This window comes from Chlorocebus sabaeus, chromosome 12 (genome assembly GCF_047675955.1).
Source record: "Chlorocebus sabaeus isolate Y175 chromosome 12, mChlSab1.0.hap1, whole genome shotgun sequence".
Lineage (NCBI taxonomy): Eukaryota > Metazoa > Chordata > Mammalia > Primates > Cercopithecidae > Chlorocebus > Chlorocebus sabaeus.
In genome coordinates, this window is record NC_132915.1 from 435,884 (window position 1) to 463,568 (window position 27,685).

Consider the following 27,685-nt stretch of genomic DNA (forward strand, 5'->3'; position numbering starts at 1 on the left):
GAAAAAATGAATCTCGTAGACATGGTCTCTGTCCCTGAGGTTCTTTATACATTATTTGGAGAGCCGAAATACTAGTCACAAGGTAGATAGGTAATCCTAGGCTACATCCGCAGAGTTTAAGAACTGAGAGTTGACTGTTGACACGTTTAGTTAGAAAGGGCTACAGAGAGGATGTGAGGCGTGAGCTGGGATAGTAAGAAAGGATACCACTGAGATTGGTGAAGAGGCAGAGGGAGAGGAATTCAAGGAGCAAAGCCTGGTAGGCATAAAAAGGAATGGATTGTGGATGTGGACATTAACATGAGAATGGACTTGCTGGAGAGGACAGCCACAAAAAGAACCCGTGAGACTGAAGGTGGGCCAGGCAAGGCTAGACTGTCATGGAGCTCCTCAGATGCCAAATTCAAGAACTCGCATGTGATCCTCCGGGTAATGGTGAGGTATTTTAAGTTCCAAGAATGACATAATGCAAGTAGAGTTCTGGGAAGATTACCTAACATTTGGGACGACGTGTGATCAAAGAGAAAGAGTCTAGAGAACAGAGCGTTTGGGATGACGTGTGATCAAAGAGAAAGAGTCTAGAGAACAGAGCATTTGGGATGACGTGTGATCAAAGAGTCTAGAGAACAGAGCGTTTGGGATGACGTGTGATCAAAGAGAAAGAGCCTAGAGAACAGAGCGTTTGGGATGACGTGTGATCAGAGAGTCTAGAGAACAGAGCGTTTGGGATGACGTGTGATCAAAGAGAAAGAGTCTAGAGAACAGAGCGTTTGGGATGACGTGTGATCAAAGAGTCTAGAGAACAGAGCGTTTGGGATGACGTGTGATCAAAGAGAAAGAGCCTAGAGAACAGAGCGTTTGGGATGATGTGTGATCAAAGAGTCTAGAGAACAGAGCGTTTGGGATGATGTGTGATCAAAGAGAAAGAGCCTAGAGAACAGAGCGTTTGGGATGACGTGTGATCAGAGAGTCTGGAGAACAGAGCGTTTGGGACGACGTGTGATCAAAGAGTCTAGAGAACAGAGCGTTTGGGATGACGTGTGATCGGAGAGAAAGAGTCTAGAGAACAGAGCGTTTGGGATGACGTGTGATCAGAGAGAAAGAGTCTAGAGAACAGAGCGTTTGGGATGACGTGTGATCAAAGAGTCTAGAGAACAGAGCATTTGAGATGACATGTGTTCAAAGAGTCTAGAGAACAGAGCGTTTGGGATGATGTGTGATCAAAGAGAAAGAGTCTAGAGAACAGAGCATTTGGGATGACGTGTGATCAGAGAGTCTAGAGAATAGAGTGTTTGCGATGACGTGTGATCAGAGAGAAAGTCTGGAGAACAGCGCGTTTGGGACGACGTGTGATCAGAGAGTCTAGAGAATAGAGCGTTTGGGATGATGTGTGATCAAAGAGAGAATCTGGAGAACAGAGCGTTTGGGACGACATGTGATCAGAGAGTCTAGAGAACAGAGCGTTTGGGATGACGTGTGATCAGAGAGTCTAGAGGGCAGAGCGTTTGGGATGACGTGTGATCAGAGAGAAAGAGTCCAGAGGACAGAGCGTTTGGGATGACGTGTGATCAGAGAGAAAGAATCCAGAGGACAGAGCGTTTGGGATGACGTGTGATCAAAGAGTCTAGAGAACAGAGCGTTTGGGATGATGTGTGATCAAAGAGTCTAGAGAACAGAGCGTTTGGGATGATGTGTGATCAAAGAGAAAGAGCCTAGAGAACAGAGCGTTTGGGATGACGTGTGATCAAAGAGAGAATCTGGAGAACAGAGTGTTTGGGACGACGTGTGATCAGAGAGAAAGAGTCTAGAGAACAGAGTGTTTGGGATGACGTGTGATCAAAGAGTCTAGAGAACAGAGCGTTTGGGATGACGTGTGATCAAAGAGTCTAGAGAACAGAGCGTTTGGGATGATGTGTGATCAAAGAGAAAGAGCCTAGAGAACAGAGCGTTTGGGATGACGTGTGATCAAAGAGAGAATCTGGAGAACAGAGTGTTTGGGACGACGTGTGATCAGAGAGAAAGAGTCTAGAGAACAGAGCGTTTGGGATGACGTGTGGTCAAAGAGTCTAGAGAATAGAGTGGGATGACGTGTGATCACAGAGAAAGAGTCTAGAGAACAGCGTTTGCGATGACGTGTGATCAAAGAGAAAGAGTCTAGAGAACAGCATTTGGGATGACGTGTGTTCAAAGAGAAAGAGTCTAGAGGACAGAGTGTTTGGGATGTTGTGTGATCAAAGAGTCTAGAGAATAGAGTGTTTAGGATGACGTGTGATCAAAGAGAAAGAGTCTAGAGAACAGCGTTTGGGATGACGTGTGATCAAAGAGAAAGAGTCTAGAGAACAGCGTTTGGGACGACGTGTGTTCAAAGAGAAAGAGTCTAGAGGACAGAGCGTTTGGGATGACGTGTGATCAAAGAGAAAGAGTCTAGAGGACAGAGCGTTTGGGATGACGTGTGATCAAAGAGTCTAGAGAATAGAGTGTTTGGGATGACGTGTGATCAGAGAGAAAGAGTCTAGAGGACAGATGCAATCAGGTGGCTATGTGAGGTACAGAGGCATAAGTTCAGAAGACCTTGGTTGGCCTAAGGATCTGACTGAGTTATTCATTTGCAGCTATCAAAAACGGGCTATCAAAAAAAAAGAAGGCTTCTAGGCTGGGCGCAGTGGCTCACGCCTGTAATCCCAGCACTTTGGGAGGCTAAGGCGGGTGGATCATGAGGTCAGGAGGTCAAGACCAGCCTGGCCAATATGGTGAAACCCCCTGTCTACTAAAAATACAAAAATTAGCCGGGAATGGTGGCAGCTGCCTGTAATCCTACCTACTTGGGAGGCTGAGGCAGGAGAATTGCTTGAACCTGGGAGGTGGAGGTTGCAGTGAGCTGAGATCATGCCACTCCGGCCTGGGTGACAGAGCGAGACTTCATGTCAAAAAAAAAAAAGAAGAAGCCTTCTAATAATGCAGTGTAAAGCCATCCCCATTATAGGGATCGACCCATCCAAAGACAGGTTAAATTCGGGGGTTCCCTGATGTTTGTAGGGTTTGAAAAGAGGGCAAGGCAGCAGCCCATGTTCCTCCTTGGCCAAGGTCTGCTTGATCCTGCCTTGCGTTAGGGAGGCATCATCTGAGGATACGGGTTGGGTTCCACTCCAGAGCTCACCTGCCCTTGGTCCCAACCCAGGACGGCAGGATGGGGGTTCTGAGAATAGCTGCCTGGATGAGTTCTGAGTCTGCTACAGGCTGAGAATTTCTAATCTGAAAATCTCAACAAACTTCCTGAGCACCAACGTGACCACTAATAGGAAATTTCATAATTTCATACCTGATCTCATGTGATGGTGGGTCCCGGTCAAAACTTTGTTTCATATACAAAATTATTTAAAATAATGTATAAAATTACCTTCAAGTGGCCGGGCACGGTGGCTCACGCCTGTAATCCCAGCACTTTGGGAGGCCTAGGCGGGCGGATCACGAGGTCAGGAGATCAAGACCATCCTGGCTAACATGGTGAAACCCTGTCTCTACTAAAAAAAAAAAAATTAGCCAGGTGTGGTGGCGGCGCCTGTGGTCCCAGCTACTCGGGAGGCTGAGGCAGGAGAATGGCGTGAACCCGGGAGGCGGAGCTTGCAGTGAGCGGAGATCACGCCACTGCAATCCAGCCTGGGGGACAGAGTAAGACTCCATCTCAAAAACAAACAAACAAAAATTTACCTTCAGGCTGTGTGTATAATGTGTACTCAGTATCCTCGGGGCATTGGTTCCAGGACTGCCCCATACCACAATCTCAGGATGCATAGTCAGCCTTGTGGGAAAGCTGGTCCTTTGTATCCAGTGGTTCCACATCCCTGGAGTACTATATTTTCAATCTGAGGCTGGTTGAATCTGCAGTTGATTGAATCCAAGCATGGAGAACCTGAGGACTGGGAGGACCAACTATATATGAAACATAAATAAATTTGTATTTTGACTTGGGTGCCATCCCCAAGATATTTCATTTGTATGCAAATATTCCAAAATCCAGAAATATTGGAAGTCCGAAACACTTCTGGTTCCAAATATTTTGGATAAAGAATACTCAACCTTTACACACATTTGCTGTGTGACCTTGAGAGAGTTACTCAACCACACTTAGCTTTAGTCCCCTTAGCTGTAAAGCAGGGATGATAACACAATAGTTTCTACCTTGTAGGTGGACGTGAGGAATAAATGCAGTGAATACATGCAAACCATTTAGAACACGTATGTTAAGGTGAATCACAGGGAACTGCTGTTTTGGTGGATCTAAAATGAATATTTTCAGGGCCAGGCACGGTGGCTCATGCCTGTAATCCCAGCACTTTGGGAGGCCGAGGCCAACAGATCACTTGAGGTCAGGAGTTCGAGATCAGCCTGGTCAACATGGTGAGACTCCATCTCCACTAAATACACAAATTAGCCAGTTGTGGTGGCGTGCCTATAATCCTAGCTACTCAGAAGGCTGAGGCATGAGAATTTCTTGAACCTGAGAGGCAGAGGTTGAAGTGAGCTAAGACTGCAGTCAAGCCTGGGCAGCAAAGTGAGACTCCATCGAAAAGAAAAGAAAAGGAAAGAAAAGGAAAGAAAAGGAAAGAAAGGAAAAGAAAAGAAAAGAGCAACTTCCTACAGTTCAGGTAAATACTTAACACGTTTGATGCTGTCATCTGTGTCCTCCGGCACTTGGAAGAGGTTTGTCAAGTGACAGAGGGCACAAGGACGCAGCCCCCACAGCCAGCCCCACTGCCCCTCCTGGCTTGTTCTGATTTCCTCAGCCTGGCTTGTCCTCTCATGTCCGCAAGGTTCTGGAGCTGGGCCCACCCCATCCCTGCTGCCACCTGTCCCTGGGGACCACACAAGGCATCTGCTCCTGTCTGTTTACCAACCAGAACATGGAAACACCTCCCTCCCCTCCTGACAAACGTAATTGGCTGGAATGTTCAAAAAGTTAATTTTACTAATTAAGAGAATGTTAAAAAAAAAAACAGTGCAAGAGTGCCTGGCTACACACGTAGAGCATAGGCTTAAAAGGAAAAAGCCTGACAGTTCAACAGAGATGCTCAAGCAAATTGCTAGAGGTAAGAACTGAACGGGCAGCACTTCTAACACTTCCCTTCTGGAACCTACATCTAGTCCAGCCCCCCTGAAGGGCGACCCTCGTGTGCCTGCTCACTCGTCTCTGTAAAGCTCCTCTGGTCTCTGTTCGTAATCTCACCACAGTCCAGAGCAGAAGAAAGTTCTTGCCTTTATGGCCTTCGAGAGTTCCTACCGGACCGTCGGCCTGTGCCTCTCCTGAGGTCTCCACTGTGTGTCCCTCTATCCCTCAGGCCCGTGGGATCCCCCACCCACTCCTCTGTCTAGTTGTTTTGTTTGAACCACATGCACTAACAAGCGAGCTGTGAAGAGTGTTTCTACCTGTTCCTGATGGGAGGATGCTTTACCTACGCCAGCATTTTCTGAAAACCTTTAGAGCTCTCAGCTGGCCAGACACGGACCCTGCCCTTTCCTGTTTCAAAGGCCAACTCCACCGGCCTGAGCTGCCCACTCAGTTTGTTTCCTGTTAGAGGGACACCCTCAGCTCTCAGCTCGTTTAAACAGCAAAGATGACAGGCATGTCCTGAATAATTGAACTCAAATAACCTTTCCTCTTTGTTTTTCCAGACCATTCCCTGGTTAGTCAGCACTCAGGTCTTTCCAAGGGGGAGAGAATTCTCCATAGACCCCTAATTACGTATTTACAATACTTGGTGTTTCATTTTTGCAATAACATTTAGTAGGGTCTTTTTTTTTGTTATAGAAAAACATGAAAAAGCAAAGCATTTCATAATCACCAGTTAGTTAACTTTGGTTAATTTTTTTTTTTTCAAAAATTAAAGCACGTAGTAAGAAAATTCAAACAGTTTAGAAAAGTATAAAATTCCATTTACTACCTCTGTAGTCGCTTACCCAAAGATAATTACTGCTGCTGTTTTCTTGTGAATCGGGAAAGTAAATTTTTTAAGTGTATGTGCATACTTCCATACTGCTGCTCTGTGTAGCACTGATTCATTATAATGCTATTTGACTATGAAATATTTCCTACAAAATTATTGATGTACATATGCCAATCCATAATAATCCACTCTTACTTTGCCCATCGTAAGGACATCTTCTGCACTCAGCCAGTCGGAAGAGTCACTATGTACATTACATGCTCAGCTAATGAGCGTTAGTTTCCCATTCAGAGAAACTCCTCCAGCAAGTGCTTTCTCATGTAATGCCAAATTGACTTTGTTCCACAGAGCATTTGCTTACTTCCTGTGCCCCTTTTTCCTACCATCTAGTTTGTGTTTTGGCCAACAGTTTTGATCTAGAATGGATGACAAACTGTACAGGTATTCTGCTGGACCTGCCGCAAAGACGTGAAAGAAGAACGTCCTGCTAGATGGTACAATTCCGCTTTACAGGAGTTCTTGCCCCTTTCAAGTCAATAGTTGAGGACAGAAGGAATAAGGAATAGGGACTGTACTGTTCAGTATTGTACTGGAGGTTAGAGCCAGGGTGCTTAGGCAAAAAAGTGAACTACAAGGCATCCAGATTGGAAAGGAAGAAGTAAAACTGTCTCTATTTGTAGACATGATCTTATGTGGAGTAAATCCTAACTAATCCTCCAAAAAAATAATTAGAGCTAATAAACACGTTCAGTAAAGTTGTGAGATATAGGATCAACATACAAAAGTTAGCTGTATTTCTATACACTAAGAATAATCTGAAAATTAAATTAAGAAAAATTCATTTACGCCGGGCGCGGTGGCTCAAGCCTGTAATCCCAGCACTTTGGGAGGCCGAGGTGGGTGGATCACTTAAGGTCAGGTGTTTGAGACCTAGCCTGGCCAACATGGTGAAACCCCGTCTCTACTGAAAACACAAAAATTATCCAGGTGTGGTGACATGCACCTGTAATCTCAGCTACTCAGGAAGCTGAGGCAGGAGAATTGTTTGAATCCGGGAGGTGGAGGTTGCAGTGAGCTGAGATCATGCCCCTGCACTCCAGCCTGGGCAACAGAGTGAGACCCTGTCTCAAAAAATAATAATTAAAAAAAAATAAAACAAAAGATCAATCTGTCTGGGTGCGGTGTCTCATACCTGTAACCCTAACACTTTGGGAGGCTGAGGTCGGCAGATCACTTAAGGTCAGCAATTTGAGACCAGCCTGGCCAACATGGTGAAACCCCATCTCTACAAAAAATTAGCACGGCGTGGTGGCGCACACCTGTAATCCCAGCTACTCGGGAGGCTGAGGCAGGAGAAGCGCTTGAACCCGAGAGGCGGAGATTGCAGTGAGCCGAGATTGTGCCACTGCACTCCAGCCTGGGCAACAGAGCGAGGCTCCATCTCAAAAAAAAAGGGTCAATCTAGGCTGACATTTCTCCAAGGAAGATATACAGATGTCCAATGAGCACATAAGATGTTCAGCATTATTGGCTATCAGGAAATACAAATCACAGCCACAGTGAGATACCACTTCATACCTACTAGGATGGCTACAGTGAAAAAGACAGATAATAAATACTAGTGAGGACTTGGAAAAATCGGAACCTGTGTACACTGTTGGTGAAATGGTGCAGCTGCTGTGGAAAACAGCCCGGCATTTCCTCAAAAGCTTGAACACAGAGCGACCGTATAACCCTGCAACTCCAGTCCTAGCTAAATAACCAAAAGAAATGAACTCATACGCAAATGTTGATAACAGTATGATTCATCATAGCCCAAAATGAAAACAACCCAAATGTCCATCAACAGATGAATGGATGATCAAAATGTGTTACATCCATACAGTGGAATATTCATCAGCCATAAAAAGGAACAGAGTACTGTTATTTGCTACAGCATGGATGAACCTTGAAAACATCATGCTCAGCAGAAAAAGCTGGACACAAAAGGCCACATACTGTATGATTTCATTTATGTGGACTGTCCACAACAGGCAAATCATAGAGACAAGAAGTAGATTTTTTATTTTTTATTTTTTTTTATTTTGAGACAGGGTCTCACCCTGTCCCCGAGGCTGGAGTGCTGTGGTACGATCATGGCTTACTGCAGCCTTAACCTACCAGGCTCAAACAGTCCTCCCACCTTGATCTCCCAAATTAATCTTGACCATTAGGCCTGGGTGGAGGTGGGAAGGAGACTGGGGAGTGACTGCCAGTGTGTGTATTCAGTTTCTTTTTAGGGTGATTAAAATATCCTAATGTGGATGACGTTCTAAAGTTTATTGCACATAGTCAACTTATGTGCAAGTCATAAGGTTGCACAACCTTATGAGTATACTAAAAACCACTATATGTGAATTACATCTCAATTTTTTTTATTTTTATTTTTATTTTTTGAGACGGAGTCTCGCTCTGTCGCTGAGGCTGGAGTGCAGTGGCGCGATCTCGGCTCACTGCAGGCTCTGCCTCCCGGGTTCCCGCCATTCTCCTGCCTCAGCCTCCTGAGTAGCTGGGACTACAGGCGCTGCCACCTCACCCGGCTAGTTTTTTGTATTTTTAGTAGAGACGGGATTTCACCGTGTTAGCCAGGATGGTCTCCATCTCCTGACCTCATGATCTGCCCGCCTCAGCCTCCCAAAGTGCTGGAATTACAGGCGTGAGCCGCCGCGCCCGGCTGCAATTATTTTAGAAGAGAGAGACTGATGGAAATGGTTTGATGTTCTTTGCTGTCTCACAACACCCTGTAGCCTGGTGGGGCTGATCAGCAACTGTCTGGAGGAGACATGGAGAAAGAAATTAGGGCAGATGGCAACTCTGCCCTAATTTAGGGCGGGTGACCTCCGAGGTATGGGTAAGACCCATGGGCCATTTCCAGCGTTGGATAGACGGAAGACGTCTCCACAGGGTCTGTGACATAACAACCCCATGGAATGATAATTCACTCCCAAGAAAGCATCCCTCAAGCACAAGTGTATACACACAAGACTGTGTGTTTTATCCACGCCATGCTATACCTCCCAAAGTTAATTCTATCTCCCAATATATGTTTAATACAATTCAGTTAAGCTTCCTCTAAATAACTCATTTAATTTAGTTTTTTTTTTTTTAAATCAAAACCACACTTGATGCTGATGTCGCAAGGCCAAAGCTGTGTAGCAAACCTCTTAACTTAATAGTAGAATCCTGGCTAGTGTTCTGTTATCAACACAGCGAATTCTTTGCTTTTTTAACTGCTGTGGGTATTCCCAGATATGAATGTTCCATTAGTAACCATCAAACATTTGTTACCCGTTGGGCGTCATCATGGTCATTTCTAGTGTTCTGCTTTCGCAACCAATGCTGTGGTGAGGTCTCACACTTACTGTTAGAGGCTGTGTGTGAAGCAGGAGGCCCAAAGAGCACGCTGTTGCCGGAAGGCTGAGAAGAGCTCCTCTCCCGAGGACTCGTCCTCTTGTGCATCCTGGTATGTGCCGGGCTGGAAACCAGGCAAACCCTCCACCGCTGCCGCCGCCGCCCCCATGCCTAGGGCCGTGCTGTCCTCCCCTGAGGAGGGGAAAGTCCTTCTCAGGCTCCCACGGGCCATCTGCTCCTCGCTGAGTCATCGGATGAGGCGATCCTCCCCATTACCTCAGCACACAGCGCTGCACATGCTGTTGGTGTTCAAAACGGGCTTCGAGCCTCCTCTTGTAAAATGAAGCCGATGTTTGTCTCATTTGCCTCTTTCCGGAAGAAGTCGTGATTTTTTTTTTTATGCAATACCGAAAAAGTTTTCCATTTTTATTCTTTCTGCTTTTGCTTCCAGTAATTTTCAGGTTCTCTGTATTCCTGTCTTCTGAATGTGTATGGCAGAGCAGCAGCCTGAGTTACAGCTGAGTCACTGTGATCACCTTAACCCTGATCGATGGACCCAGCTTATGAGGAGACCGGTCTCAGCACATTGCACGAGTCTCCCCCGCCCCAAACAGAACCCTGTGAAAAGTACAGTCAAGCCTTGAACTGCTTAGATCCTATACTCAAAGTTAATTCTATCTCACAATATATGTTTAATACAATTCAGTTAAGCTTCCTCTAAATTATTCATTTAATTTAGTTTTTTTAAAAAAATCAAAACCACACTTGATGCTGATTTAGCAAGGCCAAAGCTGTGTAGCAAACCTCTTGACTCTACTGAATGGATGAATAATGTTTTCCTTCACATGCTTTAACTTAAATATATTCTGGGCTATACAGTCTCTTAAAATTGTAGATAGTAGAGTCAGAAAGGACCTTAAAAGTGATTTTGCCTAACCGTCCCTGTGCCTGACAGATGGCCACTCAGCTTCTACCTGAGCCGTTCCAGGATCCAGGTCTCGGTGCGCTAGCAAACAGCAGACTTCCTGTGGGAAGAGCCTGATCTTTAGAGTGGTCTGTCTCAGGCTGGGCTGGCACCTGCCTCCTGTAACATCTGCGCAGTCCTCTTAGCTCTCACCTCCGGAGGTGCACAGAGTGCGCCTGGCTCCCACCAAACAATCCACGTATCTGAAGGTTCTTTCTTTTCCTGACCAATAGGTCACTGTTTGGGTGAATTTAGCATATGTGCTGCGTGCCTCGGAGAACGTTCGCTTTCTTGGGGTTGGTCCTTGGTTGTTCTCTTTGTTGACAGTGGTCTTCTCCAAACGTGAAAACTGAACTGAACACAGCCCACTTTTAGGCTCCACCCATGATGCATGGAGTGTAACTGTTACTGCACCCCTGGGTCTGGGTCATCCAGAAAAGAAAGGACAAAGGTTCATCCAGTTGGATTCACTCAGATATATACACCATGTTTCTTTTCTGTTATTCTTTTTTGTTGTTGTTTTTTGAGACGGAGTCTCACTCTGTCGCCCAGGCTGAAGTGCAGTGGTGCAATCTCGGCTCACTGCAAGCTCCACCTCCCAGGTTCATGCCATTCTCCTGCCTCAGCCTCCTGAGTAGCTGGGACTACAGGCACCCGCCCCCACGCCTGGCTAATGTTTTTTTGTAATTTTAGTAGAGACAGGGTTTCACCATGTTAGCAAGGATGGTCTCGATCTCCTGATCTCGTGATCCACCTGCCTCGGCCTCCCAAAGTGCTGGGATTACAGGCGTGAGCCACCGCGCCTGGCCTCTTGTTACTGTTTTAAGAGATGGGTCTCTCTCTGTTGCCCAGGCTAGAGTGCAGTGGTGCAATCAAAGTTCACTACAGCCTCGAACTCCTGGGCTCAGTGATCCTCCCACCTCAGCCTCCTGAGTAGCTGGGACTACAGATGAGCACTACCACATCCTCGCTTTGTTGCCCAGGCTGGTCTCGAACTCCTGGCCTCAAGGGATCCTCCTGCCTTGGCCTCCCGAAATGCTGAGATTACAGGCTTGGGTCCCTGCACCCGGCCCCATATTTCATTTTTACATTCTGTGTGATACACATGGCAGTTCTACCCTTCCAAGTCACTTGCATTTTTCCTCCCTAATAACATTATTTGAGTGCTTTCAATATGCCAAACACTGTCCTAGGCATTCTACGTACATTATCTCATTTGATCCCAAAATGGCCTTGTGAGAGAAGTGCTGGTACCATAGTACCATTGTCCTCCCCATTTGATAGAGGAGGAAGCAGGAGCATGGAGATAGTAAAAAGTCGGCCTTGTCTGCACAGCAGGTAAGCAGCAGCACTGGGGTGAAAGCCGAGGCACATATGACCCCAGAGCCCAGCTCCTAACTGCTCCTCTCCACATCGCCTACCCCCGTGGGAGTCCCATGACATCTGCAGTCCTGTTGATCCAGCCCAGCCTACAGCAGTCACCTCCTGCCACGTGTTGAGTTTACAGAAAATTAAATATACTAAATAGTTTTCATAGGCAAACAGTTAATTTTGAAAAAATTCTTTCTCTCTATTAGATATTTTCTTCTTATTCATTGGACCCTCAGTTCAGCCTGTGGTTGCTGTTCTTGACTGTGGATGCTGTCAGTCAACCAGGTAGACTCCCAGCTGTAGCTCACAGGCAAATCCGTTAAGCCAATAAATCACCATTCCTTGGGCACAGCCCTAAGGACCTCCATCCAGGTTATAGCAAATAATTAATCATCGCCCTTGGAGTTCTGTTTTTTAGCCTTCTATAAAGCCATGAAACAACTACCATATGCTCACCGTTGCATGCTCGCCACCACATCCGTTCTACTCACTGCCTTGCAGGAGTCAGGATCCCCCAGTGAATTTCTGGAATTGGCCCTCAGGATCCCATTCTAACTCCTGTAGTTCATCATTTTCTCTTTTAAGTGCTCACAAACTCTGTTCGATAAAGTCATCACAAATTTTGCGCCTCCCCCCATCTCTTATCTTTGCAGATCAGAATAGCTGTCTACCTCCTTCAGCTTCCTTCTCATTGTCTGTGTGAATTGATCCCCCCCTGAGATCTGGGTTCACTTACATCACAGGTGGACGCTTTCAGAGCTATAGCCTGTCCCTCACCTGGACTTGGAACGGGAACTCCTTTAAAGGGTGAAGGGGCCCTGTCTATCAGTACCACGCAGCAGTTCCCGCATAGCAGCGCTTGTTCTGCCATGAGTAGCTTGAAAATCATTCTCCTTGGCAGGAATGTTGAATCAAAATGGGAGTTGAGTCATTCTGTTCTTTCTGCCACCTCTTGGCACCTGGTCTTCCTTATCCTCCCAACTTCACCTCCAAAGCCCTTTTTTTTTTTTTGTCCTGGGCCTTCTCCACTAGCTCATCCTGAAGTTTTCCCTTCTTGGCAGTCATTTTACAGCCTCCCAGCTCTCTTTCTGTAGTGTGGGTTTTTCCTTTCTTCAGCGTCCTGCTCAACTATTGTCCATCTTCTCTGAAAACCGCTCTTAGCAGAAACCACCTGTGCAGTCACATGGGTGTCTTGGCTCTCCGTTTTCCTCTGTCTCTTTTGAGAATGTGTCTAGATCATCGCTTGTTGTGTTGAGTGAGGCAATATAGCACTCAGACCATTGCATTGATGGGTTTCTTATTTTTTCTCCATGTGGCGTTTTGCTTCTCAGAAAGGAATTTCTGATACATGGGCAGTCAAGACCTGAGGACATTTTTGGTTTTGTGTTGATACTCATTGCTTTTCTGAGTTTCATCTTTGATTTTCCTACCCTGGTTATTAGAATGTGCAGAGTTTGTTTGCATTTTCCACAGTTCTGCTAACTAGAGAGTTTCTCCTTATCACCTTCATTGGCAGCTGACCTGGGACCCTGAGACTTCTATCGGTCCCCACCACCAGGTCCTTCCACTCTCAGGAGGACAGAATAAACCTCCTTTATGTTCCCGTGGCTCCTCAGAGGGGTCCTCCTTCTGTCTTAAATCATCTTAGCAATTGCCTTTTTCAACAGCAGAGGAACAGCCTTCTGTGTCTGCTGCAGGCTGATGGTCCTATGGGGAAGCTCTTCCTGCTGGGTAGCTGTTAAATCCATTTTGAAAAGCATACAGACAGCTACATCTGCCAAATACCAGCGGCGTTGATACAATACAGATTTATTAGTTAAAGGTTTATTCACAACCTTTTGGTAGCACGGCAAATGCTAGTCAGTGGCAAGTGTTCATTATTCACAGTTTATAGATAGGAAAATTGTCACCGAAAACAAACAGTGAAGAGAGAATTCCTGTGCTTTCATCATTCTGCCTTCACGTTTTACCCAGAGGTATTTTCGTGGTGCGGTGTAGACCAAGGGGATGAGTGTGTAAGGAACATGCCCAGACCTAGCTTAGTAGTATTTTTCGTGGCTCTTGAAATTTGTTGTTTCTTTTATTTGTTTTCTGATGGTGATGAGTCAGGGAGCAAGCTTAAAGACCAGCCCTTAAAGGGTTTGCATTCAAAATCAGTGATCTCACCAAGGGAGAGTCTAGGCTACATTTGTGTGTGGTGTCTTTGAAACCTTTTCATTTTGGAATAGGTTTAGACTCCCAAGGAGTTACTATAGTAGTGGAGTGAGTTCCTGTGTCCCCTCCCCCAGCTCTCCCCCACGGCACCGTATCTTCTTCATGTCTCTGCCTGTCAGAGGAAGGTTTAGTTGATGCTACTGGAGCCTCAGTCAGAACACAGATAATAGCCACATTTACACTGAGCTACTGAATGCCAGGAGGAGCTCTGGCTGAGTGCTCCGGTGCCACTCAGCCCTGGGAGCTGTCCCAGTGACTCTTACTGTCCCCTTTTCACAGATAAGGGAGCTGGGCAGCCTGGGGCTCATGCTCAAGGTCACGTGGCAGTGGAGAGACTTGGGTCCAAGCCCTCACCCAGTGTGTCGTGCTGCTGCCCCTCACCTGTGCATCTGGGGCTCAGATGTGCACTGTCAGGCCAGTCTCTGTCCAAGGGTCAGATTTCACTTGCTCCATTGTTGCAGGGTGAGTGAGGCCCTATTCTCAAAGCTGTCAAACCTGGTGGGGCAGCTGCAACTCACAGAGACACTGAGATGTTGAAATGCTCATTAATTCCCTTCTGTCTCGTTTCTGGTGTGCTTAGTCCCTGGCTCAGGCCTGGCAGCAGAAAGTTTATAGACGAGGACTCTGGTAACGCTCATGCGGACTGCCGGGAGCGTGAGAGGAAGCGAGTGCTGCTGGATGGCCCGTCCGGGCGGGGGCAGAGCAGCGGGTGGGTGTTCAGACCCAGCTGACGTACCAGAGAACTGTTCAGAGGCATTTTCCCAAATCCCACCCTTGGGGTTATCCTGCAGGATTGGACCTTTCTTCAGGAGGCCCGATTCCAAATCAAATCATTATATATCAAATATCACTGCCACCTGCCCACTCTTTAAATATCCACATCGCCTCTGTGGTTGCGGTGGAAAAGGAAGGCGTGGGGAAGGGAAAGGGCACGTCAATCTCAGTTGTTGCATTTGGTGCCAGGTACAACAGAAACCAAGGGCATCTGAGCCCAGACGACCTTGGTAACTTGATCTCTCACATTCCATGTATTCCAGCCAAAGAAATAAACACCAGAGTGTAATGTCTAAGAGATACTGAACACTTTTGCTTTATGGAATGCTTCCACGTGACCTGAGCCTCACTGCAGACTTCACAGGTGAGGAAGCTGAGCCTCAGAGAGGACGAGCCATTTGTCTGAGGTTCTCCAGTTAGTACTTGGCACAGCCAAGATGGGGACCTGGACCTTGGGGAGGCCCCAGAGTGTAGCAAGCACTTCGGTGTTCTGTGGACCTGGGTTCTTGCCACGACTCTGCCACTAACCAGTTTTGTGGTCTTCTCTAGGACTCACTTTCTTTAGCTTTTAAATGGGTATAATCGGGATCTGGTCTCATCAGGATCTTATGAGGGAAGAGGGTGTGATGCATAATAAGAAGAGCTTGGCAGAGTACCTGGCACAGAGGATAGCTAGCTGTTAGTACTAGTCCAGTTAGAAACGAATCTGGCTACAATTATTGCAGCAATAAAGCAATGGTTAACTTAAACAAATGGTAGTTATCTTTCATACACAATAAAAAGTCAGAAGGCAGACAGCCCCAGGCTGGCCAGGAGCAGAACGATGCCATTAAAGGCTGTTTGGCTTCCTTCAGTCCATGCTGCTCTCCACAGAGTGCTGGTTTGCTGCCTCATGGTTGCAAGATGGCCGTCCCAGCCCCACCCGCCATGCCTGTGGGAAGAGGTGTGGTAGCAGTTACAGTTTCCCCCTTCGTAAGGAAAGCAAAAGCTTTCCCAGAACCCCACACGCAGTCCCAGCAGGCATCTGCTTTTGTCTCTTTGGCCTGGACTAAGTGCCTGGCTGTCCACAGCTACAGGGGCCACTTAGAAAATGAGCTAATGTAAATGACTAGTTAATGGCTGCAGCACACCAGCAGGGCACACGTATGCCTATGTAACAAAGCTGCACGTTGTGCACATGTACCCTAGAACTTAAAGTATAATAATAAAAAAAAAGAATTAAAAAAATAGAAAATGAGCATTAGCTTTTCAGATTCAGTCATACAAGTGGCAAGGAAGAAGGCAAATGAGAATGGGAGGAGACCGATCACTTGGATTTGCCGCAGTTCTTCCTGCCTCACATTGTCATTTAAAAAATTTTTTTTCGTTGGTCCTCAGGTGCGTTGGGCTTAGTTCATCCTAGGCATGTGCTCGCGGCACATGAGCGGCTAGACTGCCTGTCTTTCCTGCTCCCAAGTGTGTGCTGTACGTGCATCTCTTCAGTTTTTAAATGAAGCGTAACATAATGCATTAAAGTGCACAAGTCTTTGCCAGATGCCTCAAAGGATTTTTATGATTTATCCCCATGAAAGTACATTCAGATCAATCTATAGAATGTTCCCAGCATCTCAGAAACCTTCCCATTTCTCTGCTCTCTGTCAGTACTCTCTCCCAAGGTGACCGTTATTCTGATCTCTGTCCCCAAAGGTCAGTTTTGACTGTTCTTGGATTCCATTGACATGGACTTGTACGTTTGTATGTGCGCTCCGTGGGCCTGCCTCCTTTGACTGACCCGAGAGAGCCGTCTGTGTCCCTGCGTGTGGCTGTAGCTCATCTGCTCTCTCCTGAACTCTGTCCCTCTACCCAGACCTGGTATTCATGGCGTTGTGAGAGCCAGAGTAGCACAGAGGTGGAGGTTTCCTGTTTCCGTTCACGGAGTGTCTTCCTCCTGGAAACCAGCCCCTCCGATTTCTTGCAGAGCTTGCCTGTGCACTGCCCTCTCCACACCAAGCTGCTACCAGAGGAATCTCTTGGGGACTTGTATGCTGGCTTTCAATGCTGTCAGCAGGAACAATTTTCTTGAGCACTTCTTCATTTGGAGAGGATGGAGGAAGAGAGAGAGGGATGCTTTCGGGAAGGACATTTTTAGGCAAAGGAAAAAACAGCAACTGAAGGCGTCATTGGGAACTGGAGCCTGGAAGCCAGCCTTCTAGCAGAGATTTACATCATTCTTCTGCGTTCCTGCCCTTCCAGCAGCGTCAATTGAGGGCTCAAGGGCAAAAGAGACTCGCGGCAGCTCTGCTGTGCTGGGGCCGGGCAGCCTCCTCTGAGTCCACACTGACGCCTGAGGAGTCTTCCTCCCCCGGACGGGGTGATGGGCTTTCCTTATCAAGGCTAGTGTGGCTTTCTTACAGAAACACGGCATGGCAGGACAAACCTGAGAGCAGTGAAAAGAGCAGTGAAAAAAGCTGATTCTTTTCAGGGGAGTCTTAAATGAAGATGAAATGGATTAGTTATTCTTACAAGTGTGGGCATGTAGGTAAGTCAGGGATCAAGTAGAAAAATGGAAAGTATGCAGTTAGCTCTGATGGTTTTCATCATCATCTTTCCTTTAGGTATCTGCTGACTCTGTGCCTTGTGTCTGCCGGGATAGTGTCCCAGAATATTCAGCTAAGACCTAATCAGGGATCCTGTGTGCTCAAATGGAATAGTTTGTTAAGTTTAGTAGGTAATTTCTGTATCCCCGGCCCTTGCTAGGAGCTTTGCGATGTATTATTTCAATTGTTCTACGCAGGATGTGGGAAGGTGGGTAGGATTATTCCCATTTCGCACGTGAGTAAATGAAGGTTAGTAAGTAACGGGTAGTAAGAAGGAAGGCTGCTAGTCTAAACTAGGTCTCACATTCCAAAGGCTGCGTACCTTCCGCACCACCACGCTACCTTTTAAAATAACCCCTTGCTTTTCTGATGCACCAGTCCTCTTGTGGTTCCTTGCCTTCCTTCGCCTCCACACAGTGCTCCTCAGTGTGGATCCAGTGAGTGGCCGGTTGTAGAACATCCGAAAGCTGTACATACCTCCTCACTTACTCTGATTTTAGCTAGCTGTTGAAGCTATACTGTAACACTGCACACATCTTTGCTAGATGGCTCCAAGGATCTGTGACATTTTATTTAACATATTTAAAATATTAAAGCCATAGAGCCTAGTGGAAAAGATCTTCACGGATAATAAGGAGTCACTGGTTTCAGTCCCAATGTCACTACAAATCAAAACAAGGCATAAGGCTGGGCGTGGTGGCTCATGCCTGTAATCCCAGCACTTTGGGAGGCTGAGGTGGACGCATGGCTTGAGCTCAGGAGTTCGAGACCAGCCTGGCCAACATGGTGAAGCCCCATCTCTACAAAAAATATAAAAATTAGCTGGGTACGGTGGTGGGCTCCTGTAATCCCAGATACTTGGGAGGTTGAAGCAGGAGGATCATTTGAGCTCAAGAGGCAGAGGTTGCAGCGAGCCAAGATCGCACCATTGCACTCCAGCCTGGTTGATGGGAGTGAAACCCTGACTCGAAGAAAAAAAACAATGCATAAGACTTTGAGTGGACCATGACTGTCCAGTCCAACCTTTTAGCTTCCCTGGGCCACATTGGAAGAAGAATTGTCTTGGGCCATATATAAAATACACTAACACTAATGACAGCTGATAAGCTAAGAAAAAAAATCGCAAAAAAATCTTGTAATGTTTTAAGAAGTTTATGAATTTGTGTTGGGCTGCGTTCAAAGTCATCTTGGGCGACATGTGGCCCACGCGTGGGCTGTGGGTTGGACAAACTTAGTGTAGACCTAACGTCTGCGTGCCTCAGTTTACCTCATGTGTGAAATGAGGAAGCTGAAGTATGTGATTATTGATGTCCCCACCTGTTCTAAAAACATGAGCTTCTGTGACCTGTTTGTTTTTGTAATTCTAATGTGGGTGGAAAGTACAAATATTTATTAAAGGAGCTTTAATTACTAAATGCATATCCAGAGAAGTGGATAACATTGAGGCTTTCACAATTTTTTGAAAGAGATATAAGTTCTTTACTTTTCCAAGTAAAGCTTCATTTTCCGTTGCATTTCCCAGTCTGTCATCAGAAAAGGGTATATGTTCTTAGATAATTCACATTTCCCAGTCTGTCATCAGAACAGGGTATCTGTTCTTGGATAATTCACAGTGGAGCTGAGATCCCTTGAGGGTCTGCCAGGCTTTAATTTTGGATACATTGTTGTAAAATATTTGTCAGTAGCCAACTTCAGGTTCCCAACCCAAATATAAATCCCTCCTTATTCAGTAGATGAGTATGTCATACAAACTGTTCTAAATTATACCTGGTACTATTGAATAGTATCAGGATGATATTGAGCAACTCTAAAAATAAGAAATAAGATGCTCTTATGTCCTGATTACTTAAGAATGTGCTATACTTAAATAAACTGTTACTGAATCATTTTAGACCCAATAAAGACAAAACTGGCCACACAAGTGACTCAGGAGCATCTGTTATCAAGCATGGACTCAATCCAGAGAAGATCTTCATGCAGGTGCATTATTTAAAGGTAAGCACCTCTCAGTTGCAGAAGCCAGTTGTGGTGCAGCGCAGTTAAACAATAATGATGAGTGACGTGACCGAGGCGAAAATACCGTAATGATATCTGAGGGTTCAGTAATTAAAGCACTTCATGCCCCCAAAAGGAGACCGTGTTAGGAAAGACTGAATGAAAAAAGGGTGAACTATTCCCTGCCCTGTACCTCTGTTCTCCCTGCCTGAGGAGCAGAACTCTCACATTGCTGTCAGGTTCCAGCTGAAAGCCATGGGTGAGAAGAAAGTGTTTTTTGTTGTAAAGGCCTTTCCTGGTAGCTGGAGTAGAGAAGAGCCGGGTCTCTCTTCTCTTTTCGTCTGCGTTGGACAACGAGGCTTCATGTGAACCAAGTCCAAGCAGAAATGACGACAACATTAACAAAGGAGTTGAGAACTAATTAATTTCCAAGACGAGCCTTCCTGGTGAAAATGGAAAGGGCAGCCAGGGACGGGTAGGACAGCACGTTCTAGATGCACAAGTGACTGTGGGTTGGGTAGGGCTGACTATGTAACCATTTTTTTATGAACTCATGGCAGGCCTCTTTTTCGGTCTCTTCTTTCTTTCTTCCAGGGCTACTTCCTTCTTCGGTTTCTTGCCGAAAGACTTGGAGATGAAACCTATTTTTCATTTTTAAGAAAATTTGTGCACGCATTTCATGGACAGCTGATTCTTTCCCAGGTAATTTGTGGATCCTCATGAGTCCGTGATGTATGATTGGAGGGGGTATGGCACGTGAAGATTAGTTTATGCCAGTATTAAAGAGTAGGGAAAAGATTTCCCACTTAATGCAGTGGGAAAAATAGGAAGTTAATGAAATGGACACAAAGGAAGTGGTTGCTTTAGGGAGGGTGATCTCTCTGTAGTTTTGAAATAAACTGTAACCCAAAGCTGTCTCGTACACAATGATGTGGATAGTTTAAGTGACCTTAAACACAAACATAAAACAACAATCCTGCCATCCCCTTTACCTGGACTTATCTTTGGAAGATTGCCACCTTCTTACCTTCTAGTTTCAGTTTGAATGCCACAGCCTCCAAGTTCGCCGGCTAAACAGATCTGCATCCAGGCCCACGCGTGCCACCCCTTTGCCTTTCCATAGCCCTCATTGTCATCGCCATTGTCTGTAATGATATTTTCATTAGGGGGCTATTTGTTTCTTTTCTCTCTCCTCCACTCTACATATATGCCCAACAAGGCCAGACCATTCTATTTCGCCAGTACTTAGCACGTGATTGGCACACAGTAGGTACTCCATAAATATCGGATCAATAGATTAATAACAAGATACACTGAAATATGCAGACAGCCTGGCCACAAAACTATCAGAGAGAGACCCTGTCAGCTCATCTGGGTTTGGGGCCAAGCAGCACGTAGCAAGGAAGTTAACAAGGAGTGGCAGGCTCTGAAAAACGACGCTCATGACTAATAGAAAATAGGCGATGCATCCTCAGCATAGGTTGGACTAGTGGAGCTTTTTCATGTTTGATAATTGTGCTCATATACAGCTGCGAGTCCCGTTACCTACAACGTTAGATGTAAAGGATGTGCACGTGTAATCTGAACACAGGCGGAAGAATCACATGAGCATAGCAAGGCCGGGCGGTTGTTCCTCTGTGTTCTTTTTATTCTTGTATTGGGTGTGGGGAAAATCCTCCCAAACATATATTTGGAAAGACAATTCGAAAACTGGTTCAAAAGTCTTACGTGCTTGGTTGACAGATTAGTACAAATTCCTGCTGCTTGAAGTCACTTCTCACCAAGAGACTGCAGTGTCAAATACGCGCGTTGTATTTACCATGGCTTTGGAGGTTTTGATTTCCACTTCCCATGGAACTCTTACTGCTCTCTGAACCAAACCGTTCAGTTCTTCATTTGCTTCTCTCTTTTTTTGTTGGTTGTTGTTGTTGGAGACAGATTCTCACTCTGTCACCCAGGCTGGAGTGCAGCGGTGTGATCTCAGCTCACTGCAACCTCCACCTCCTGGATTCAAGCGATTCTCCCATCTCAGCCTCCCGAGTAGCTGGGATTACAGGCACGTGCCACCACGCCCAGCTAATTTTTGTGTTTCTAGTAGAGATGGGGTTTCAGCATGTTGGCCAGGCTGGTCTCGAACTCCTGAACTCCGGTGATCTGCCCACCTCGGCCTCCCAAAGTCCTGGGATTACAGGTGTGAGCTACCAGACCCAGCCTGTTTATCTCTTTTGAACAACTTCATTGTTTCTTCATAGCAACTTTACTGAGATAAAATTCACATACCATAAAGTTAACCCTTTGAAAGTCTACAAGTCAGTGGTCTTTGGTATGTTCACAAGACTGTTCAGCCATCATCATTATCTAATTTTATACATATTCACCAAACCTAGAAGAAATCATTTCCCCGTTTCTACTCCCCCCCCCTACATAACCACTCATCTGCTTTCTGTCTCTATGGATTTGCCTATTCTGGACATTTCACATAAATAATCATATGCTTTGGCCTTTTGTGTCTGGCTTTCTTAACATGATGTTTTCAAGGTTCGTGCAGCATATATCAGTACTTCCTTTTTTTATTTTAATTTTCATTTAATTGTGATAAAATATACAAAACAAAATTTACCATTTTAGCCATTTTTAAGTTCACAGTTCAGTGGCATTAAGTACATTCATATTTTTGTGCAATCATTACCACCGTCCATCTCCCGTACTATTAATATTTCATCATGATAGCCGTCCATTCTTTCCTCCCCAGCCCCGGCAACCGCCATTCTGCTTTCTGTCTGTCTGAGTTTGGCTCCTCTAGGTGCCTCATGTAAGTGGAACCGCACAGTGTCTGCCCTTTTGTGTGTGGCCGACTTCACTTAGCACCATGGCTTCAGGGGTCACCAGGTTCACTTAGCACCATGGCTTCAGGGGCCACCAGGTTCACTTAGCACCATGGCTTCAGGGGCCACCAGGTTCACTTAGCACCATGGCTTCAGGGGCCACCAGGTTCACTTAGCACCATGGCTTCAGGGGCCACCAGGTTCACTTAGCACCATGGCTTCAGGGGCCACCAGGCTGCACATGTTCCAGAACGTCTTCCCTTCCTAAAGCTGAATGCTCCATTGCATGCACCACATTTTGTTCACCCGTTAATTCCTTCGTGAACATTTGCATTTTTTTCATCTTTTGGCCATTGTGCATAATGCTGCTATGAACATTAGGGTATAAAATATCCGTTCAAGTCCCTGCTTTCAGTATTTTCAGTATATACCCGAAGTGGAATTGCTGGCTTATACAATAATTCTGTGTTTAGCTTTTTGAAGAATTGCCATACTGTTTCCATATTGACTGTGCCATTTTACGTTCCCACCAGAAATGCACAAGGCTTCCAGTTTCTTCACACACTTGCCAACACCTAATGCCCTCTGGATTTTTTTATTATTGCCATCCGAGTGGGTGTGAAATTATAGCTCATGATGGTGTTGATTTGCATTCTGTGATGGCTAATGATTTTGAGCATTTTTTATGTGCTTATGGGCCATTTCTTCTTTGGAGAAATGTTTGTTCAGATTATTTGCTGATTTTAAAATTTTGATTATTTGTCTCTTGTTCTTGAGTTTTCAGAGGACTTCATTTATTTTGGATGTGAGTCCCTTATCAGAGATACAATTTTCAAATATTTTGTTTTATTTTATGTTTTGTGTTTTTCCCTCTTGATGGTGTCCTTTATAGCACAAAAGTTTTTAATTTTGATGAGTCCAATGTATTTGTTTTCTCTTTGGTTTATTGTGCTTTAAGTGTCATAACTAAGAAACTGGCTTAATTAGGCCGGGCGCGGTGGCTCAAGCCTGTCATCCCAGCACTTTGGGAGGCCGAGACGGGCGGATCACGAGGTCAGGAGATCGAGACCATCCTGGCTAACACGGTGAAACCCCGTCTCTACTAAAAATACAAAAAACTAGCCGGGCGTGGTGGCGGGTGCCTGTAGTCCCAGCTACTTGGGAGGCTGAGGCAGGAGAATGGCGTGAACCCGGGGGGCGGAGCTTGCAGTGAGCTGAGATCCGGCCACTGCACTCCAGCCCGGGCTACAGAGCAAGACTCCGTCTCAAAAAAAAAAAAAAAAAAAAAAAGAAACTGGCTTAATTAAAAGGTCACAAAGATTCACTCCTATGTTTTTTTTTCTAAGAGTTTTATTGCATTAGCTCTTATATTTAGTTTTCTGATCTGTTTTGATTTATTTATTTATTTATTTATTTATTTTGAGACGGAGTCTCGCTCTGTCACCCAGGCTGGAGTGCAGTGGCGCGATCTCGGCTCACTGCAAGCTCCGTCTCCTGGATTCACGCTGTTCTCCTGCCTCAGCCTCCCGAGTAGCTGGGACCACAGGTGCCGCCACCACGCCCGGCTAGTTTTTTATATTTTTAGTAGAGACGGGGTTTCACCATGTTAGCCAAGATGGTCTCGATCTCCCAACCTCGTGATCCGCCCGCCTCGGCCTCCCAAAGTGCTGGGATTATAGGCGTGATGAATTAATTTTTATATATGTTGTGAGGATTACAGTCCAACTCCTTTTTTTTGCATGCGAATATCCAGTTGTCCCATAAACCATTTGTTAAAAAGACTGTTCTTTCCCTCCATTGAATTGCCTTGTACCCTTGCCAGAAATTAGTTGACCATTAATGTAAGCATTTACTTCTAGATTCCCAATTCGATTCCATTAATCATTATTTCCATTCTTGTGCTAGTATCATATTGTCTTGATTACTGTAGCTTTGTATTAAGTTTGGAAATTATTGCTTTTCCAACTGGCATATACTCATTATAAAAAATTATAAGCAATGCAGAAAAATACAAAGAATGTGAAACATTACTCAAAATCCCACCACCCAGAAATACCTATAATTAATATTGTGTGAATGACATTCCAGAAATCATACTATGTATCCCTCAATGTTTATATGTTTACATGATGTATATACATGTATCTGTGTATGTATGTATATATGGCATATGCATGTATACAGACATTGATGTCACTGGACAGAAATAATTTTATAAAAATAGGAATATATTATATGTGCGTTTTAATGAAATGTTTTAAATTTTCTCTTACTTGAATTTAATGAATGAAAAAGCAACTAAAGTAGAGATAACTTCCCAAACTTAAGATAAATGTAAGAAAGATTATTTTCTAAAAGAATTTTCTATGGTTAAGAAACATAATTATAAAAGAATTAGGAGGTTGGAATTATTTTTTCCCTTTACTTATATATTTCATTTTTAGAAAACATCAGTTTATTCACTACTGTAAAAGATGAGGAATTGGCCGGGCACAATGGCTTATGCCTGTAATCCCAGGATTTTGGGAGGCCGAAGCAGATAGATCATGAGGTCAGGAGTTCGAGACCAGCCTGGCTAACATGGTGAAACCCCGTCTCTACGAAAAATACAAAAATCAGCCGGGTGGCGGCAAGCGCCTGTAATCCCAGCTACTCAAGAGGCTGAGGCAGGAGAATAGCTTGAACCCAGGAGGTGGAGGTTGCAGAGAGGCAAGATCATGCCATTGCACTCCAACCTGGGACAGAACAAGACTCCATCTCAGGGAAAGGAAAAAAAAAAAAAAAAGATGAGGAATTACATAGTTATGTACTTTACTTCCCCCTTAATTCTAAATTTTTCTTAATTATTATTTTTATATATTAAGGTTTACTTCATTTGCAAAATGTACTATGACCATAATTTTCACAGTTGTGTAATCTTGGCTTGTTAAAGGATTTCAGTATTTACCACCAGTTATTTTACCTTTTTTTCATGAATATTTTATTTTGATTGAGCTCTTTGCTGGCTGAATTTCATTATCAAATTTGTGTTCAAGTTGCAGACTCACAGGCTGTATGATTTCTGAGTTCTTACTGCCTAAGAATGCTTGCCTGTTGTCTTTATATTTGAATTATAAACTGACTGGACCTAATATTCTTGGGTTATATTATCCTGCCCTCAAAACTTTTAGACATGGCTCAGCTGCTTTCTGGCATTGAATCCTGCTGTGGAAACTTTTGCAGTCAATCTACTTTTTCCCCTTTATACCTCTTAAATGACAGAAGAATTTTTTCCCTGTCTTTGAAGTTTAGAAATTTTATCAGGAAATGGCTTGACGTCTATGGTTTTCTATCCTTTTTCCCCCTGGAAAAATAGTGTGCATTTTAATTTTAGTCCTAAATTCTATTCTTTCTTCTTTCAATGAGTATGTCTTCATTGTATTTTTGAATTCATTTTCCCCCTTGCAGGGTTCTGGATTTCAAGGTTACCAGTTATCCTTGTGTTATATCATCTTTGTCCTCTATACCTGTTATTTTCCAATTGCGTTTATCTTTTTCTTCTTCATGACCTGTATTAATCCCAAGCAACCCCTTTATTATTAGTGTTATTTTCCTTAATGTCTGTTCTTTTCCATGCTGTTTCTATTTTATTAGTGCTCTTGTACTGGTCCTTAATGTATTGCCTTTGCCATGAAATCTCTATGTTCATCTCATTTTGTTGTTTTGTCAACTTACCTTTGAACTTTCATTTTACCAAATTTATGTTCTTATTTTTTCTGTAGTTGTTAGTTTATTTTATAGTGTAAAGTATTCATGGAGCATTTTCTTCTATTCCTTGGATTATGTTTTCTTCAAGGCGGGATTCCTTGTCTTTTATGTGTTGTGCTGCTTTCTCTCTCTGTGAGTTGTTCTTGTGTTAGTTTGCATGGTTGCCATACGTTTCTTTTTGCTCATTCTCAGCTTGGGTAGCACTCTCCTGACCTTTCGTTTATTCTCATATGTATTGGAACATTATCTTTGATTCCTTTTCCAACTTACCCTATGCCTGTTTTTCCCTCCCTCTGAGCTACAGTTTGGAACTTGGATGCTATGTATAGAGGGGAGGAGGAGAGAAGCTCCACTGGAGTTGTATACGGCCTTTGTTGGGAAAATTTGGCTGGGCTGCTCTTGAAAACTTGTTAAATGTCCCCTGCCAAGATTCTTGTGACCTAACATGGGTGTAGCTTTTTCCCACTGCGGGTGTCCCCTCAATTAATATTGTTCCTGCAGTTTAGGTGACAGCCCTAGAACGTGAGCAGCTCACCAGAGAGTCGTCCTCAGTTGTTTATTCCCCACGTTTTGCTTGTCTCTTGCCAGCAAACACTTCCAGCCCCTCCACAGGCAGAAAAGAAGAAAGATAAAGATATTCCTGTTTTTCCCCCAATGTGTGGATATTTGTGAGAATTTGCAGGGTCTGTGCAGTTCATCAGTACTGCTACTGCCAAGCATGAGGCTGGGGGTCGGTGCAGAGGGAGAGTTAGAAGCTGTCTTTGAATCTCAGATTTCTTTCTTAGTTGCGTCTTTTTGAAGTTCATCCCATGAGGCTGTCCTTGTTTGAATGCTGCTGGTTAAGTTTTTAATTACTTTAATGATTTGTGTTTTTGTGTAAATTGCTAGTTAGTTATTGATGATGAAGGTCTATGGTCCAGTTTCTTTACTTGGAAGTCCCTAAAGTTCTTCCTTTTCCAATTTACATCTTAATCTTTTCCCTTCCAAATGCTCTCCCTGTCCAGCATTTCAATATTATCATCTTTTTGTTTGTTTGTTTTTTTTTTTTTGAGATGGAGTCTCACTCTGTCACCCAGGCTGGAGTGCAGTGGTGCGATCTCGGCTCATTGTGAGCTCCGCCTCCCGGGTTCACGCCATTCTCCTGCCTCAGCCTCCCAAGTAGCTGGGACTACAGGCGCCCGCCACCACGCCCGGCTAATTTTTTATATATTTTTAGTAGAGATGGGGTTCCACCGTGTTAGCCAGGATGGTCTCGATCTCCTGACTTCATGATCCGCCCGCCTTGGCTTCCCAAAGTGCTGGGATTACAGGCGTGAGCCGCCGCGCCCGGCCACTATTACCATCTTTCTAGCCCCCCCAAAAGCCCTGTCTTGAGTGTTAACAATGACTTCCTCCTGACAATTTCATTTCTTCTCAGTGCTTATCCTGCCAATCCTATCCTTCCTTCAATATTTTGTTTTGCCTCTACTACCTCCCACTCCTTCCCCATGAACATGATAATTATTCATAAAATACTTGACAGAAATTGCTGGCCCCATGTAATAGTCAAGCCGGTGTCGGTTTATCCAGTAGAATCTACATGTACCTGCTTTCTGTTGAATGCTTTCACCAGGACTAAAAAATAGTTACCAAATTAGCCATGTGCCAAAATCAGTGTTAGTTTTTAAAAAATGTGTAGTGCTTAATTTAGTGTTATTAGGTGTTAATCAAAACAAGCTGTATGCAATGGACCTGACTGGCATATAGATTATTAGGAGAGTAGGAAATGAAAAAAATTCTGAAGGAATGTATTTTCTGACTGGAGTGTGGGCTTATAACCATTGCCAAGGGTCCAGATAGAATTTCATCCCCTTCATAGATTCAAAAAATTCTATTGTTTTATCAATA

The 27,685-nt window shown here is 44.6% G+C and overlaps 1 protein-coding gene across 14 annotated transcripts in view; it reads left to right on the forward strand.

Moving 5' to 3' along the window:
- The window catches only part of AOPEP (aminopeptidase O (putative)), a 357,345-nt gene that overhangs the window by 205,803 nt on the left and 123,857 nt on the right, over nt 1-27,685 (forward strand). For 12 of the 14 annotated variants that reach the window (XR_012094710.1, XM_073021366.1, XM_073021364.1 and 9 more), the window contains 2 exons: nt 19,124-19,226; nt 19,821-19,928. Coding sequence is in view for 12 of the 14 variants with exons in the window: in XM_073021366.1 (XP_072877467.1) it covers nt 19,124-19,226; nt 19,821-19,928 (211 nt within the window). In the remaining 2 variants the exon portion in view is untranslated. Of the gene's footprint in view, nt 1-9,783; nt 11,794-14,918; nt 15,020-19,123; nt 19,227-19,820; nt 19,929-27,685 lie in introns of those variants that run through there. The other 2 variants (XR_012094711.1, XM_073021376.1) reach the window with 2 other exon arrangements.